General features: G+C 38.7%; 1 protein-coding gene and 2 long non-coding RNA genes across 3 annotated transcripts in view; 1 reads left to right on the top strand and 2 right to left on the bottom strand.

Annotated features, from left to right (window-relative positions):
• Positions 1 to 18,116, top strand: part of LOC147336347 (uncharacterized) — a 397,968-nt gene that overhangs the window by 260,578 nt on the left and 119,274 nt on the right. The window lies entirely within an intron of this gene.
• On the bottom strand, positions 4,723 to 6,793 carry LOC147336368 (uncharacterized). Its single transcript, XR_015128532.1, has 3 exons — positions 6,262 to 6,793; positions 6,042 to 6,145; positions 4,723 to 5,937 (listed from the first exon to the last, which is right to left on the bottom strand). It is a non-coding gene; the product is annotated as an uncharacterized LOC147336368 (long non-coding RNA).
• Positions 7,659 to 17,795, bottom strand: LOC147336369 (uncharacterized). Its single transcript, XM_086287787.1, has 3 exons — positions 17,191 to 17,795; positions 16,409 to 16,436; positions 7,659 to 15,980 (listed from the first exon to the last, which is right to left on the bottom strand). Exon 3 carries the CDS (start codon positions 15,171 to 15,173, stop codon positions 7,659 to 7,661), a length of 7,515 nt encoding a protein of 2,504 aa, XP_086143913.1. The 5' UTR covers positions 15,174 to 15,980; positions 16,409 to 16,436; positions 17,191 to 17,795.

Below are 18,116 nucleotides of genomic sequence, written 5' to 3' on the forward strand. Positions count from 1 at the left end.
GTTTACATCTCTGAGCTTTGAAAGACAAGATGTTGGAAAAAGAACAACGATGGCGACGTTTTGAGCGTAAAATGATGGCTTTAACACTGTGGACACAGCAGCAGTTGAAAGAGAAGTGTTTAAGATGAATCTTGGCAGAGTGAGAGAGAGAGCTCGTTAAGCAGGCAGGTGTGAGCCTGGTTGCTATAGTGACCGCACCCAATGGCTCCATACACACGTACACAGACATGCGCCTCACTTTTGCTGCTTAAAATGAACAGAAAAGTCAGGCCCAAACAAATCGCTCCCAAATGAAAAGTAAAAGTCGTATTGACAAAATTCTTTCACCGTGAGCGACAGCAATGTCTAGTCTACCTAATTCTCAGTTTTCATGCCTGTGGAGCTTATTATATGGACGTGGTGACAGTGGAAAGACACCATGCTCTTCTGATTTTCAAACGAACCTTCTGAGCCATTTTAACATTAGAGTCTATGGAAGAGTTGGAGGGAGGAGGCTGTGCATTGGTGACATTTATGAAAGAACCACAACACCTAGTACAATAGTAAACACATTGGATGAAAGAGGACAGCCATGGCTACGTTTTGAGGGTAAAATCATACCTGTAGAGCAAACGCTGCGGACACAGCAGCAGTTTTAAAAAAGATTTTAAGATTAATTTTTTTGCTCCTCTCACTCTAGCAGTTGAGCTGCCTCACTCTAGCCCCAACATTCCGTCCCATACACACCCATTATAAACTCTGAAACGGGTGAAAAAACATCATGAAACTTAAACTGGAACTGAAGAAAAAGTATAATAGATATTGAAAAGATAAATACAAGTTGAATAGTTGAATGTCTTGTCTTCGTTTTAAAGTTTGAATGGTGGCTCTATGTCAATGTATGTGGAAGTAGTAAGAGTTTAAAAATGAGTAAGTTGAATGAGGATTTGAAGGGTCTCCCCATTGAAATACATTATAAATTTTTGTTGAATAAAGTTGAATAAAATTAAAAATATAAATGTTAAAAATATGAAAAATAGAAGCAGTGTTGTCCAAAAGAATAGGAATCTAACGGTGTTTGAATGGTTTTTCTAAGTTGAACGGTTTTGAAGTTATAGGATTACAAAAAACGTACGGAATAGATAAAATATAATAATAATAATAACTAGAAAGTGCATTTTCTGAAGAAACTGCAGTGTGAATGCTTGAATCTGAATGTATGCACTGAAATGAATTAATTGCTGAATTTTGAGTTAAAAATATTGAATGAGATTAAAAAAAAACAAAAAAAAAACGAATTTAACCTGAAAACAAAGGTGCTGAACTGCTAAAAGCTGAAAGTTACACAGAAGAAGGAGTTGGAAAAAAACTGAAAATGTTTTAAATGTAAATTAGAAAACCCTAAGAAATGAGAAAAGAACATTTAGAGTCAGAAAACATCTGAATGAATATTAAAAGGTCATATTCTTTGAATCACTGAATGACTCAAATGTGATCCCTCCACTTTGATCCACACAGTTTAAAAAGTTTAAATGCCTGAGCTTTGAAAGATACGGTGTTGGAAAGAGAACAATAATGGCGACAATTTGAGGGTAAAATGATGGCTGTGACACTGTGGACACAGCAGCAGTTGAAAGAGAAGTGCTTAAGATGAATCTTGGTACAGTGGCAGGCAGAGCTCGTTAAGCAGGCAGGTGTGAGCCTGGTTGCTATAGTGACCGCACCCAATGGCTCCATACACACGTACACAGACATGCGCCTCACTTTTGCTGCTTAAAATGAACAGAAAAGTCAGGCCGAAACAAATCGTTCCCAAATGAAAAGTAAAAGTCGTATTGACAAAATTCTTTCACCGTGAGTGACAGCAATGTCTAGTCTACCTAATTCTCAGTTTTCATGCGTGTGGAGTTTATTATATGGACGTGGTGACAGTGGAAAGACACCATGCTCTTCTGATTTTCAAACGAACCTTCTGAGCCATTTTAACATTAGAGTCTATGGAAGAGTTGGAGGGAGGAGGCTGTGCATTGGTGACATTTATGAAAGAACCATAACACCTAGGACAATAGTAAACACATTGGATGAAAGAGGACAGCCATGGCTACGTTTTGAGGGTAAAATCATACCTGTAGAGCAAACGCTGCGGACACAGCAGCAGTTTTAAAAAAGATTTTAAGATTAATTTTTTTGCTCCTCTCACTCTAGCAGTTGAGCTGCCTCACTCTAGCCCCAACATTCCGTCCCATACACACCCATTATAAACTCTGAAACGGGTGAAAAAACATCATGAAACTTAAACTGGAACTGAAGAAAAAGTATAATAGATATTGAAAAGATAAATACAAGTTGAATAGTTGAATGTCTTGTCTTCGTTTTAAAGTTTGAATGGTGGCTCTATGTCAATGTATGTGGAAGTAGTAAGAGTTTAAAAATGAGTAAGTTGAATGAGGATTTGAAGGGTCTCCCCATTGAAATACATTATAAATTTTTGTTGAATAAAGTTGAATAAAATTAAAAATATAAATGTTAAAAATATGAAAAATAGAAGCAGTGTTGTCCAAAAGAATAGGAATCTAACGGTGTTTGAATGGTTTTTCTAAGTTGAACGGTTTTGAAGGAGTAGGATTACAAAAAACGTACGGAATACAGAATAAAATATAATAACTAGAAAGTGCATTTTCTGAAGAAACTGCAGTGTGAATGCTTGAATCTGAATGTATGCACTGAAATGAATTAATTGCTGAATTTTGAGTTAAAAATATTGAATGAGATAAAAAAAAAAAACTAAAAAAAAAAACGAATTTAACCTGAAAACAAAGGTGCTGAACTGCTAAAAGCTGAACGTTACACAGAAGAAGAAGTTGGAAAAAAACTGAAAATGTTTTAAATGTAAATTAGAAAACCCTAAGAAATGAGAAAAGAACATTTAGAGTCAGAAAACATCTGAATGAATATTAAAAGGTCATATTCTTTGAATCACTGAATGACTCAAATGTGATCCCTCCACTTTGATCCACACAGTTTAAAAAGTTTAAATGCCTGAGCTTTGAAAGATACCGTGTTGGAAATAGAGCTATAATGGCGACAATTTGAGGGTAAAATGATGGCTGTAACACTGTGGACACAGCAGCAGTTGAAAGAGAAGTGCTTAAGATGAATCTTGGTACAGTGGCAGGCAGAGCTCGTTAAGCAGGCAGGTGTGAGCCTGGTTGCTATAGTGACCGCACCCAATGGCTCCATACACACGGACACAGACATGCACCTCACTTTTGCTGCTTAAAATGAACAGAAAAGTCAGGCCGAAACAAATCGCTCCCAAATGAAAAGTAAAAGTCGTATTGACAAAATTCTTTCACCGTGAGCGACAGCAATGTCTAGTCTACCTAATTCTCAGTTTTCATGCCTGTGGAGCTTATTATATGGACGTGGTGACAGTAGAAAGACACCATGCTCTTCTGATTTTCAAACGAACCTTCTGAGCCATTTTAACATTAGAGTCTATGGAAGAGTTGGAGGGAGGAGGCTGTGCATTGGTGACATTTATGAAAGAACCATAACACCTAGTACAATAGTAAACACATTGGATGAAAGAGGACAGCCATGGCTACGTTTTGAGGGTAAAATCATACCTGTAGAGCAAACGCTGCGGACACAGCAGCAGTTTTAAAAAAGATTTTAAGATTAATTTTTTTGCTCCTCTCACTCTAGCAGTTGAGCTGCCTCACTCTAGCCCCAACATTCCGTCCCATACACACCCATTATAAACTCTGAAACGGGTGAAAAAACATCATGAAACTTAAACTGGAACTGAAGAAAAAGTATAATAGATATTGAAAAGATAAATACAAGTTGAATAGTTGAATGTCTTGTCTTCGTTTTAAAGTTTGAATGGTGGCTCTATGTCAACGTATGTGGAAGTAGTAGGAGTTTAAAAATGAGTAAGTTGAATGAGAATTTGAAGGGTCTCCCCATTGAAATACATGGGAAATTTTTGTTGAATAAAGTTGAATAAAATTAAAAATATAAATGTTAGAAATGAGAAAAGTAGAAGCAGTCATGTCCAAAAGAATAGGAATCTAACGGTGTTTGAATGGTTTTTCTAAGTTGAACGGTTTTGAAGGAGATAGATTACAAAAAACGTACGGAATACAGAATAATAAATAAAATAGAATAAAGATTAGAAGAACAATACTGTGAATGCTTTTCAAGCATTCACACTAATAATAATAAAGATTAGAAGAACAATACTGTGAATGCTTTTCAAGCATTCACACTAATAATAAAGATTAGAATAACAATACTGTGAATGCTTTTCAAGCATTCACACTAACTAGAAAGTGCATTTTCTGAAGAAACTGCAGTGTGAATGCTTGAATCTGAATGTATGCACTGAAATGAATTAATTGCTGAATGTTAAGTTAAAAATCTGAATGAGCTGGAAAATACAGAATTTTTAACCTGAAAATAAAAGTGCAGAACTTTTGAAAGCTGATGTTCACACAGAAGAAGTTGGAAAAAGCTAAGCATGTTTAAAATGTAAATAATAAAAAGATGAGTAATGACAAAAGAAAATTTAGAGTCAGAAAACCTCTGAATGAATATTAAAAGTTCATATTCTTCTAATTGAAATGAACTTAAAAGATGAACAAACATTCTGCAGAAAATACAAACTTTAATATACAGCATGATGTTTTTCAGACATATATACATGTGTATATCATGTTTAATAGTATTACATACATCAATTTGTTTTGTATGTCATAGAAAATAACATAAAAATCTTAAGTCATATACAGCTTCTTTCTGAAAAGGACTGGTAGAATAAAGAAAAATAACTAAATTAAATAACTAAATAAAAAATAATGAGCAACATATGAAATACATGAAAATTCAACTTTTAAAACCACAATCCTGAACCTTTAAATTGTGTTGGTTTCTTAGAACATGGCTGAACAGCTGTTTCTATCGGTCTACTTAATCTTCTGATCTGTCTACACATCTTTTTATTACTCATTCTTTTTTATGTTTTAATGTAAACAGAGTCCACACAGTGGTAAAAGAGAACTGTATAGAGATTTTTGAGTAAACTCAAATGAAAGCCTAAGGTGGTGACACAGTTTAACACATGCAAATAATCAAATAAACACATTAGTCCTTTTTGTGAACATGGATAAATAAGTATCAATACAGCATTGTTCAGCCATGCCACTAAATGCTTTTTTACACATTGTTTTAACCTGGGCTCAGACACAAAGTCCCAAATTTAGTTAGTCCCTGACTTTGAGTTGTGGTTATGACTAATTATTATACACAAGGCTTTATCTATCTAAACTCTAAGGACACAAATATGAAAAAACCTATACTTACCAGCTGATACCCCACACTACACACTAGGTGTGCCATGTGACCTGAAACTTTGGTACAAAATCATCATAATCATTCTGTTAACACTGTTTTTTAACACTGTTTGTGTTGCTGTTCAGCAGTTTAAAATGTTTTAGATTGGATTACATGGAATGAATTTGAATTTTCTTGGGGGTTTTTGTATGTGTTTCGTTCTCAGCAGATTTTTTCTTCCATACTGTTGAATTCCAGTTACCACATTTCTGGTCATATGACATCCCAAGTGCCCACTTAAAAAAATCCCCACAGTTAATTCAACATTAAAACAAAATAAAAAAAATGTTAAATAAATAAAGGTTTGCTCTGTGATGAAATATTAAATAAGCATACATTGTACAGAGCACTAACAATGAAAACAATCCTTTAGCCTGTTGATCAGAGAGAGGCAGTCATTATGTCCATTTAAAACCTGTAATCACAGAGCACAATGTTTCTGTGAAACTATGAAGTCCCATATGATCCTCATCACGTCCAGTGACTTCAGAGTGGATCCTCCCTGTCATCCGGCCAGTGTTTGATGTGTGGCAAGCAGCACAGAAGCAGGATAGCTGAGGACTTTAAAAGAAGAGCAGAAAACGGGAACATATGTAGTTGTAAATGTAAATATCAGTGATACTTGTCTTGTCAAAGGGAATAAAATAATGAAAATGTTAACTTACACACTCATTTAGAGAGGATCTTGACACTGCACAGAGGAGGCACAGTCAGTCTGACAATGATGGTGATCTCCAGGGATGTTTTCCTGCAGCAACATTCCTGCCAACTGGCCATATGATCCAGAGTAGTTGGTTTGTAATGAACAGAAAGGTGTATATGTTAGGTAGTGTGCACTCAGAGCTGGTCCTAAGAAACAAACACATCCTGTAATAAACTGAATACCTGTAGTAGTGCTGCTGCAAATATGAAGCCCTTCTATCATGAGTGGTTTCAAAGAAGGTGTTTTGGAGGCTCGGTCACAGAAACTGTGCAGTCTGTTCAGTCCTGAGTGTCTCAGCTCTGATGGGGATGGATCACAGAGGGAAACACCTGAGTACAGACATTACAATACACTCTAACACTCCTAAGGTCAAGTGAAAACACAATTTAAACACTTTACAAAGAATGAATACATGTTTTCATGGAAATTATGTCATTAACCCTTTTTGTTGTGAGTAAATCTCACCGACTGCTTGTGGGACAAGCTAGAAGGAGGACTTATCACAGAATGTCTCCTGTGCTCCAGATGTGAAGTCTCACGCTCTGATCGTACGGCGATGAAGATGGTGATGATGAAGCCTCTCTGATCTGTGGCATTACAGTTTCTAGCTGCTATGTGCTTCACACTGTTGGATCTTACATGTGAAGCTTGGAGAAGACACAGGAGGACTGTGTCTCTCTTAAAAAAGAAAAAGAAAAAAGGAAACCTAACACCCCCCCCCCTCAGCTCCCACCGTAAACCCCCCCCCCCCCCCCCCCCCACTCAACTCCCCAACCTCACACCATCCAATGTCTATACAAATGTAGGGTATCAGCTGGTAACAGAAAGCAAGTGTTACATATGTACTACTTATGTAACACTGCTGAAACATTTCTGGCCAGAAATGTGCAGTTATCAACCCAGACCCACCCTGATGATTGCACTGGCCGAAACATGATAAAAGCTCATAAAAATGTATGTTTCATCGAAAGATTTGTCCAAAAATATAATCGTATACTTTTGAAAAAGTTTAAAGTTTATAACAAACCAAAATAACAACATTTTTGTAAATAGTATTTCAAAATAGAGGCAAACATAAAGTGGCTTAACTGTCATTGTTGCTGTAATTAGGTTTGTTTGTTTGTTTGTTTGTTTGTTTGTTTGTTTGTTTGTTTGTTTAAAAAGCAACCTTTAGTCATTATTGTTCTCTCAGAAACAATGAAGAAGCTGTTGAACATTTATGTGTTGTGTAGGCAATCCTCTGGTCCACCCTCCCTCCCTCCCAGCCACAGTGAGACTGGGGCAGCCTGGCAGGATGTTGAAGCCTGGCTGCAGAGAGGATATGCCTACACTATTCATTTTAAACTGCTATATTTGATTTTTCTGACATTTATAGGTTACTGTTAGTGAACTTTAGATTTTCTGTGATAAATAAAATTGTCATCTTTTACTGATATCATTACTTAATTCATGTAATTGTATTTTATGTAAACAATTCAACCATTATACTGCAATGCAGAGCGTCAACTTTTAAATATCGCTCTACTTTCTTAAGTCATTCAAAAATATAGATATTACTTACTGTATTCAAAGATCTAGATCATGAATCATCACAGGACAATACACAGTATACTGGGTCATGGTAACTATGGTAGGTCTTCATGACTCCAGAATGGAGACATCGATCTGACTGAGAAATGAAAATTAGGTCAAGCAGTGTGTTCTTCTCTGTGGTAGGGGCAGTGATGACCTGTGCGTATCCCCTAGACTCAAACAGCTCCAGGATTGGTTTGTTTGCACTGGATAAAACATTCTCATTAAAATCACCACAAACTATGATGGGATGACAGTCCATGATCTCCAATGAGTCTAATAGGCTTACCAGGTTTTTCAGGAATGGCCTCAGAGTGTAGTCTGGAGGTCTGTATACAACTGCAATCAGAGCACTGACTGGTGCTTCAACCTTTAAAGCCAGAAATTCAAGGTCAGTTACATTGTGAATGTACTGTTTTTCATGCACTTGAATGTCACTTTTCACATAAACAGCAACTCCACCACCACTTCTGTTTGCCATCTGGGGAAAGTTTGTGTAGGACAGGTGTCTGTTGCGTTTGAACAAATTGTAATTTTCCAAGTGGAGACTCTCTGCGACAAAAGAGCCCCGCAGGTGTGTTTCTGTTAGGCACAAAACATCTGCTAGACACAATTCATGGTGACTTTTGATGTCATTAATGTGTGCTGGCAGTCCCTCTGTATTATGATGAACAATGGTGAAAACCTCTGACCTGCTCAGTGTTTGCCTCACGTGTAGAAGAGGCATCATGTCATCAAGGTTGGCTTGTCTCATGTTCTCAAGCGCTGCAGTGATTTCTGGGTTGGTGAATATTTTTTTCTCCTCCATATCAAGAAGATACAGTCCACTGAGAGACGTCACTCTACTGACAGCTACGTAGGCCATGCCGGGCTCAAAAATGCTCTTAAGAGAGACAACAGCTGATGTAGTTGTCATACCCTGTACCTTATGTATTGTACATGCAAAGGCCAGCTTCACTGGGAACTGTCTTCGTACCACTCCTTTCTGCTTCAGATTCTCCTCTGCTCTCTCAATGTACACCATGTCGTCTGCTGGTGTGCGGTTATTCTTTCCAGATGTCTCATTATCCATTTTAAGTCCAAGCTTGATTATGTGTTGGTCATTTTCAGAGTGAACTACTCTAAGTAGTATTCCAAAAGCTCCATTAACCAAACCATTTTGTATGTCAATGTTTCTGGTGAGCATGACACGAGCTCCTTCTGCAACTTTCAGTGTGTCTGGTAACTCGTTTTTACCTCCTTTCAATGGTCTGTCTTGAAGTGCCATTCTGCCAGTTCTAGGATCTTTTCTATAATCATCTGCATGGATGTCAATGATATGAGTGTGGAGCAGAGCCAGTGTTGCAGAGTTGTGTGCATCCACTTCTTTATTAGTTGCAAAAATGTGCAACGCATCAGTTGGACAAAGGGCTGGTTCAGTTATGGCCTGTGACAACAAATTTCTATCTGCTTCGCAAAGCTCATCCAACTTTCCTTTCACACGAATTCTGTTCAGCATCTCTGCAAAGACAACATCATCTTTCTGACGCATAATCTCAGTCAGAGTGATCATCTGAAAATGCTCCCGCCACAGGTCGATCTCGGACGGGTCGTGCACACAGAGAGGTTTAGACTGTCGCACTGGGGGTAGCTGATAGAAGTCTCCGACAGCAATGACTGACATGCCTCCAAAGGGTCTCCGAGTCCCTTTGATCTGTTTGAGTCTTGCATCTACATATGCAAACAGATGTCTTGACACCATAGACACTTCGTCAATGACGATTATTTCAGCATTCAAAAGTTCTGATCTGACTTCATCCAGCTGATTGCCAAGTCCCTGAATGGGAGGTTTTAAGCTTCTAGGCAGCTTGAGAAGAGAATGCAGTGTTGTTCCAGAAATGTTAAAAGCTGCAGTCCCAGTGAAAGCAGTTAACAGGACAGTGGGTTTTGATATGTCAACGTCGTCTGCATATCTGGGCACTTTGCTCAGTATCTTAGATGCTTCTGAGTAGATGCATTTGATAAGATGTGATTTTCCTGTTCCAGCACCACCATTAATATAAAAGAAAAACTGCTCTGGATTTAGAGCACAGACTCTTTTAATGCACCAGTCTCTAACTGCATAAAATATGCAGGCTTGCTTCTTGTTCAGATTCTGAAACATCTGACGTAACAATGTGGGATCAATAGCAGGGGGTTCCCTGATGGCTCTGACTTCTGTTGAAGCATCAGCCTGACGGCTGTAGTCGGGCACATCTTCCTGTTCATTTTCATTGTCTCGCTCTCTTTCTTGTTCAACAAGTGGCAACCTTACGAGATCTGATTCAGGTGCCAGATTACACCATTCGTCAGTCACACCTCTGTTCTGCTCATATTCCTCAACAGCGCTCTCGATCTCCTCACTGTTTTTCTCATATTTTTCTCTGTTTCTTTTGACAATGTGTTGCACGTACTCAAGACGGTCAGTACCTGGCAGCTGTACACAGCCAGCACCATAGAAAGCCTGATAGGTTGGCAACGATGGTGTTTTCAGTTCGTGGTCTGAACGATGAGGAAGGTACAGTTTAAGCAGTCTTCCGTAATATTGCTCTGGATGTTTTTCTTGTGAGCAGCGGTGAAATCTGATGATAGCAGGCTTATTGTTTTTGCGCCTTTGCACAAACCCCATCTCATTGAGAAGGGGCAAAACATCTTTACCTTTTTTCTGTTGGCCATAGACAATCCTGCAAGTAGCAGCAAAGTCTGCCATGCACATCTCCTCATACTCTGGTGTTTCAGGTCTGGCTTTGTATTTGTCATTCAAAGATGTCATCCAAACATTGGAAGACTCAGGTGTTGTGTTGTCCAGAACTGACAGGGGACGACTCATTTTCACAGGATTATCATCAGTTGGAATGAATATTACAGCACGTGAGCATTGCTTCATGTGAAGACCACATGCACGAGCAACACACTCCTGTGCACTGATCTCTCGCTTCTTTGAATATGCCTGCATGACGGCTCTCATTTCATCGCACTCATTTACACTGTCCTTATGGGAGTTCTCAATGACAGTTTTCAGGTACTCAGATAGCCCGCCCTCTTTTTTTGATATATATTTCATTAAATAATTTGCAGCACCAAAAGCATCTAAAACAAAGCTTATGTCGATATTACTGTTCCAGGCTTCAAGCAGATGTGGATTATAGCCGTTTATCCAAGAGTCTTTTGGATCACGCTTTAGTATGATCGTACTCCTCATGTTCATTTTATTCAGGTATCTCTCATATTCTGCATGTGTCAACTTGCATCTTTCCAAGAGCTGCTCTAAACTCATGGAAGCAGTTTCAGGTTCATTCAGCAGCTGGTTCAGTGGTCTGAGCTTGTTCTTTGCCGTTTCTACTTCCAGTGCATCATCCTCACTGGGTCTTGTGATCATTGTCTCATTGCAGGGTGGTTTGGGAAAACCAAAACGGCACCCGGAGCTTAAACTCCTAAAGCACGTCTTTGTGTGGTTCTTACTGTGTTTTTGCACTTCTGTTACTTTTTTGTACAGTTCAGGTTGTTTATGTGGATCAGGCAGCTGAGCTGTGATGTATTTGTTTATAAAATCAAGAACAGTTTGCTCATCATCCTCCTCAAACACAGGAGCACCTTCTACCCACAGGAGGCAGTGTATGTGTGGGCTTCCTCTGTGCTGAAACTCAACTCTGTAAAAGTAGTCAATGACTTTGCCAAGTGGCTCTGCGGGAGATAAGAGTAAATCTCTGAATAATGCTTCAACTCTCTTGTCAAACATGCGCATTGTTGTGACAGGATTGCTTCTCAGGATGTCACACTTTGCTGACCAGTCGAGTCCTTCAAAATTCACTTGTTCACCTTGCTGCCTTGTTATTGCCTCGATCACTTCAGGCCAGCGCATTTCAGCAGCTGAAAATGTGCAAAAGAACGTGGGAGTTCCCAACTGTCTGATCATGGCAAAAAGATCTCTTGTTGTTTTCTCCCAATAGGCTGGGGTTCCTCTCAGAGGCTGCATGAATCTCACTGCATCTTTATTTCGCACCAGTTTCTCCACCTCATGTTTATCTTGTAACATGCCTGAGGTTATTTTTCTACCATCTCTGGTCAGAGGCTTTGCCTTCCTTAACTGTACTGTCATGCTGGATGTAGCCAAGTGTATTTCAGTCACAAACTGTGCAAAGAATAAATAGTTTGTGTCTTTGGCAAAACGATCATCAATGCAGAAAAGTCTTGATTTGAAATACCCACTGGGGGATACTTTGATCAGCCTTCTTTCATCAAGTGTGTTTTGGCCTGTAGGAAACTGCACAGGGAAGGCCATGGCCTCCAGTTTAGGTGTTTTGAAAAAACTTATTGGATTGTTTCTCTCTGCAGGAGCAACAGAGTAGATTCCTTCACTGAAACATAATATCTCCTCAGCCACATCAGGGGGCTGCAAACAGGACTCGAGTGCAAAACCACCATTAGTCAGTCCATCTGCTTGCTCTGAATCATCTCTCATCTGTTCATGCGATTGTTCACCATCACAGGGTAACATGTCAATGTCCTGTTCATTTATATTTTGTGCTTCACTCAGTGCATTTTTCTCACAGCTGTCAATTTCCATTAAATCAGCCTCATCATAATCGTCCTCATTCATGTTTTCATCATCATCATCCTCATCATCTTCATCAGGAAGAGTTGGATCACACAGCTCAGCATCATCTCTGATGCTCACATCCTTATACTGTGGATGAATCTGCTTGAGTTTATGCAGTGCTTGCACAAGTTTAGACCAGCTTACAGTCTGAAACAGCTGATGACCTTTGTAAGACAAGCGTCTCTTCAATTTTACTCTGATCACCTGAGAATTAATTCTCAGTCGAGGTAGTGTTTCAACAGTTTCCTGTACCTCTGATGGGACACAGACCACATTTCCTCTAATTGCTCTTTGTCTGCCTTTGGGAAGAGGAATGATCTTGGCAAATGGTATGCACTTGGCTATGAGATGTCTCTCCAGTATGTTGAGATCAGAAAGTTCAGCTGGAATATCAGCAAGATCCAACTTATTGGCAACAGCAAGTGCTGGCATGGATCCATTTTTAAGATGATCGTGGCAGGTGTGACATATCCACTCTCTCTTTCTCTCATCAGGCACTTTGCACTGCTCATTTCTGCAGTTTTCATCACAAACATGAACAAACTTTCCTGTCAAACATGTTGCAACTACATGTGGGTTTTTGACATACTTTGACCTTGTGCAGGGTCGCACTTGGTTTGGAAATGAAGCCTTGAAGCATACAGTACATGGGTATGATGGTCCAGCTTTGATTTGTGATTTGAACACAGATATGGCCTCGTTGATCACACTGTTGTCACTCTCTTGGGTTTGTCTGTTCACCCATCTGTATTTCCTTTTTATTTTCATTGCACATCTCATGTTGTGCATAATCCTGAATGCAAGATTACTTTGATACCTGTCTCGCATTAGTTGTTTCATTAGTTGTCTGTGTCTTACTCTGAATGCATTGTCACGTGCATAACGCTGAGTCACTCGAGATCTCTGTCTCTCTCTGAATTCAGGGTTTTCTTGATACCTTTTAGTTATATAGTTTTTTTGTTTTTGTCTAAAGTCAGCATTGTCACAGTAGCGTCTTTTAATATATTGTTGTTGTTTCTTTCTGAATTCATCGTTCTCACAGTAGCGTCTTTTAATATATTGTTGTTGTTTCTTTCTGAATTCATCGTTCTCACAGTAGCGTCTTTTAATATATTGTTGTTGTTTCTTTCTGAATTCATCGTTCTCACAGTAGCGTCTTTTAATATATTGTTGTTGTTTCTTTCTGAATTCATCGTTCTCACAGTAGCGTCTTTTAATATATTGTTGTTGTTTCTTTCTAACTGTAGCATTCTCAGAAAAACGTTTTTTAACATATTGTTTTTGTTTCTTTCTGAATTCATCATTTTCACAGTAACGTCTTTTCATATACTGTTGTTGTTTTTGTCTAACTTCAGGATTGTTTTTATATGTCTCGCTTGCGCAAGATTTTTTCTTTTCTTTGTAATCTTTATTTGAAGCATACTTTTGTTGTTCTCTCCTTTTTTGGTTTTCTTTTCTCTGATTTCTGGGTTTCTCTGATGCCATTAATCTTCTTTTCATTTTGTGCCTTTGTTGTTTATTAACTTTTTTCAGTTTTTGTAAAACTATATCAGAAAGGTCACAGGCAGCAACATTTGTTATGGCAGCATTTGATTGACATGAAAAAGCATCACTTGATGGAAGGAAACTTAATTCACTGCATAGTTCTTCAGTTGGTATATTAGGAGGTTCATTCTGATCTTCATATGATGTGAACTGAGTCACGTGAACTTCTTTTTGTTTCACCGGTGGCGTACAAATGGACATTTGACAAAAGATGTTCTCAGTCAGATCAGTCGTTGTGTTTCTCCTTGGAGTAGAGGAGTTTGCTTCATCAACAGTTGTATCAGAGTGAGTAGATGCCACAGCAGTGGCAGCTGTTGGTCTGCAGACTGTGTCTGTGATAGTATCACTCAGGTTGACTGTGCTCATACTGTAGAACTGCACAGGCTTCAGTTCATAGTTACAAGAGGGTGATATCTCCATCATTTCATAAGAATCTTGGAGCCTCTTAATCATGTCACTGAGGAGTGTGAATTTCAGCATCACAGCTGTACCACGATTACGTGACTGTAGTAATAGAGGAAGACCACTGGGTGTTCTGGAGTGTGGATCAAAGAAACCATATTTGCCTGATGTGGATCTGAACACTGCGATACACAATCCACTCATAATCAATAAGGCATACTGCACATCTGACAACAGGCAGCTCAGTCCTGCTTCTAAGCTGAGAAAGGTATCTACTGCTTCCTCTGGAGGTTCTTCAAATGTCCCATACCGGGAAGGCTGTGTCATGTCGACATCATACATAGACCAGCGAGCATCAACTTTGTCTGGCAGCTCATCGGTTGCCAAATGAATATTTTTAGGAAATCTTTTCTTGGCCTCTTTGTACATCACATCACCTTTATCCAAGACCAGATTAAGGTCAGCTGTAGTCATGTTTTCATTCTCATGAAGGAAAGCAAGAAATGTGAGTGAGTTACATGTGCACTGCTTGTTTCTGGAGTCTCCATATTTAGGATGAGCCTGGCTGCGAGATGCACAGACATGTATAACAGAGGGCTGGTTTTCAAGGTTCACTCTTTCTGCATGAGATGGTCCTGCCACATCACTGTGACAGCCTCTTTTCAAAAAGTCAGCATAACCCACCTGTGGGGCACTTGACACCTCATGTTGTTCATTAACTTTATGCTGCAGTCCACTCTTTACAGCATCAGCATAAGATACCTGTTGTACATGTGCAGGAACATGTTGACCTGCCTGTTTGACACTGTCAGAATTGGTCTTTGTAGACACACTGTCTTCTGCAGAGCTCTGAGGAAAATCAAACTCAGCTTGTTCACATGTTGGTACTTTGTGAAACTCATGAAACTTTTTCCAGCGTTGTTTTGCAGCTTGTGACTTTTTCTGCTTCCTTGGCATTTTCACACACCTGCAAGTGTTTCTTAGTCTTTAGAAAATATGTTCACAAGATAAGAGTGGCACACACCAGGAGATGTTGTCTTTGTTTTTATATTTCAGTTTTTATTTGTCTTAAACAGTTGTCTTTCGTTTGACAGTTTGTTCTTCAGTTGAGAGAATATTATGCACTCTCTTTATTGGCTTGGCATTTTTCAGCAGCAAGCCAAGAGTGAAAAACAGGTAGAGAGAAAATTTAGAAGAGAGAACAGGCAGAGCAGGAGAGACACGGCTGGGAAATCACAATCAAACCGTGAATTAGTTTTCTTTGTTCAGTTTGTTCTCAGGTAGAGGCAATATATGCACTCTTTATTGCTTTAATGGCTTGGCGTTTTTCAGCAGCAAGCCAAGAGTGAAAAACAGGTAGAGAGAAAATTTAGCAGTGAGAACAGACAGAGCAGGAGAGACACGGCTTTAAATCAAACCGCAGATTTTTCTTTGTTTGTTCAGTTTGTTCATAGGTTGAGGCAAAATATGCACTCTTTATTGCTTTGTTGGCTTGGCGTTTTTCAGCAGCAAGCCAAGAGTGAAAAACAGGTAGAGAGAAAATTTAGCAGAGAGAACAGACAGAGCAGGAGAGACACGGCTTTAAATCAAACCGCAAAAGGATTGTTGGTTTGGCAAAATTTCTCACAAACCACAGAGTGAAATACAGATGGAAAGAAGGCAGAGACAACAGGTGGAGTAGGACAGAAGATAGAGGGGTTGGGGGGTTGGGATGTGAGAGAGAAGACTGGAGATCTGGTCCTTGTTCTTCTTCTTCTACACACTCTGAACAAAAAACAAGAAAAAAAAATAATTTTATTAAAATTATATCACATGGTAATTGTATGAACTAAATGTGACTACTGCAAAAGGACAAAACAAATATTCAAGCTAAACTGTTGTCGGCTGCCATGTGCAAAAAGTTGCATAATTGGGCACTTTTTAAAAGAATAAATATTTAATTAAATTCAGCAATAATATTTTTAAATACAAATATGATTGAGTGAATCATTAATTAATCACATGTAGTGTGACTACAAAAATGTACGAAAAAAATATTTTAGCCCAATTGTTAAGCTGCACTTATGTGTATTTATTATAAAATTGTGTTTAAAAGGTCTAGCACAAAGTTTGAACCCATCACTTTACAGCTTATATTAGTCATATAATTTTTTTATTTTGGTCTACTTCTCTTACAGTATGTGCACACCTACCAGGCAAAGCACAGTGTCAGTCAGGTTCCTGAAAGAAACGAGAAATAATACGTTAGTTGTCTGTACAGTGTTATCAGACTAACAGAAATACAAAGCCCACACGACATGATACACTGAACTTCTAGTCAGCAGGGTAATTATAGAGTAATATAGCACACCAACTGATACAGCAGTCATTTTACAATTCAAACTAGTTAACTGAAGTATTGCCACTTATGTAAGGCTACTGTTAGACTGTTACTAGCCTTAGCATTGCTGCTAGCGCTAGCATTCCGGCTAGCATTAGCACTTCAGTTAGTGTTAGCATTGCAGCTAGCGTTAGCATTGCAGCTAGCGTTAGCATTGCAGCTAGCGTTAGCATTGCAGCTAGCGTTAGCAATGCTGCTAGCGCTAGCAATGCTGCTAGCGCTAGCACTCTTACTGTTAAAACTGAGCCACAATGGCAATAATAAAGCTAATTTCTTACTTTTGTCTCACTGACCGGCAAGAAATATCACAGGAATATTATTTTTGTCAGTTAACAACTGCTAAGGCTAGTGTTAGCACTATAGCTAGCGTTAGCATTGTTGCTAGCATTAGCATTGAAGCTAGCGTTAGCACTGCTGCTAACAGCAAAACGTAATAAACGTATATAAATGATAGCGAAGGTTATTCTTTTTTCTTTCTTTCTTCTTTGAATTGTTTTTAACTCTGTTGGACTTGATATGTGAGTTTAAATGTCAAACATGTATTTTTTCCATCATAAAAATAAAACACTGCAGTACTGAGTGTACTGTACTTACCACAGCAGAGAGCAAAGCGGAATGACGACAGTTGGTCCAGTGATAGGTTAAAAACAGATGAGGCGTTCAGGTGGTGCTTGGAAATTTGACCATCAGTTTGAACAGCAATAATGAGCATATACATGTCTGTGTGTTGGTCTCTGTGTGTGACAGACATAGAGAGATAGAGGGAAAAAATACACTATACTAGTGTAAAAATTGGTCCTTTTTGCCCAAGTATAAGCGAATGAGTGACATACAGAAAAACAGGGCAACTGGCATTAAATGAGCAAATAAAAAGTATTAAATCTTGAACTGTTTTGTGGGTTTTATTTTAAGACTACTTTGAGTATATTCGTGGGGAGATAAACTATACAGACTATAAACAGAGACATTAAATGAGATTAGGTTAGTGAAACGTTAGTTAAAAGGTGGGGAAATTAACTACAGACCGATAGATGCTGAGAGCTTTAATTATCCAGTCAGAAAGGATGATTTTGAAGTCATCAACTGACTCCAACTGCCCAGATCTGAAAAACCTTTGTGCCAATCACAATGCTCTACTTAGTTGGCATATACTAACTAGTGACAAACTATTAATCTGTGGCAAAACCCTGTCAAATCTGTCTTATTGTACTTTTGAAAAAGTCAATCTTACTACAATCTAACATTTTTAGGTTTAACCTTGGCAGAGTGAGAGAGAGCTCGTTAAGCAGGCAGGTGTGAGCCTGGTTGCTATAGTGACAATGGCTCCATACACACGACACAGACATGCGCCTCACTTTTGCTGCTTAAAATGAACAGAAAAGTCAGGCCGAAACAAATCGTTCCCAAATTAAAAGTACAAGTCGTATTGACAAAATTCTTTCACCGTGAGCGACAGCAGCTTCTAGTCTACCAAATTCTCAGTTTTCATGCCTGTGGAGTTTATTATATGGACGTGGTGA

Source organism: Aulonocara sp. 'chitande type north' Nkhata Bay, linkage group LG3, assembly GCF_057382095.1.
Source record: "Aulonocara sp. 'chitande type north' Nkhata Bay isolate Kocher_YH1m ecotype deep benthic linkage group LG3, A_spYH_male_GT1.1, whole genome shotgun sequence".
NCBI classification, from domain to species: domain Eukaryota; kingdom Metazoa; phylum Chordata; class Actinopteri; order Cichliformes; family Cichlidae; genus Aulonocara; species Aulonocara sp. 'chitande type north' Nkhata Bay.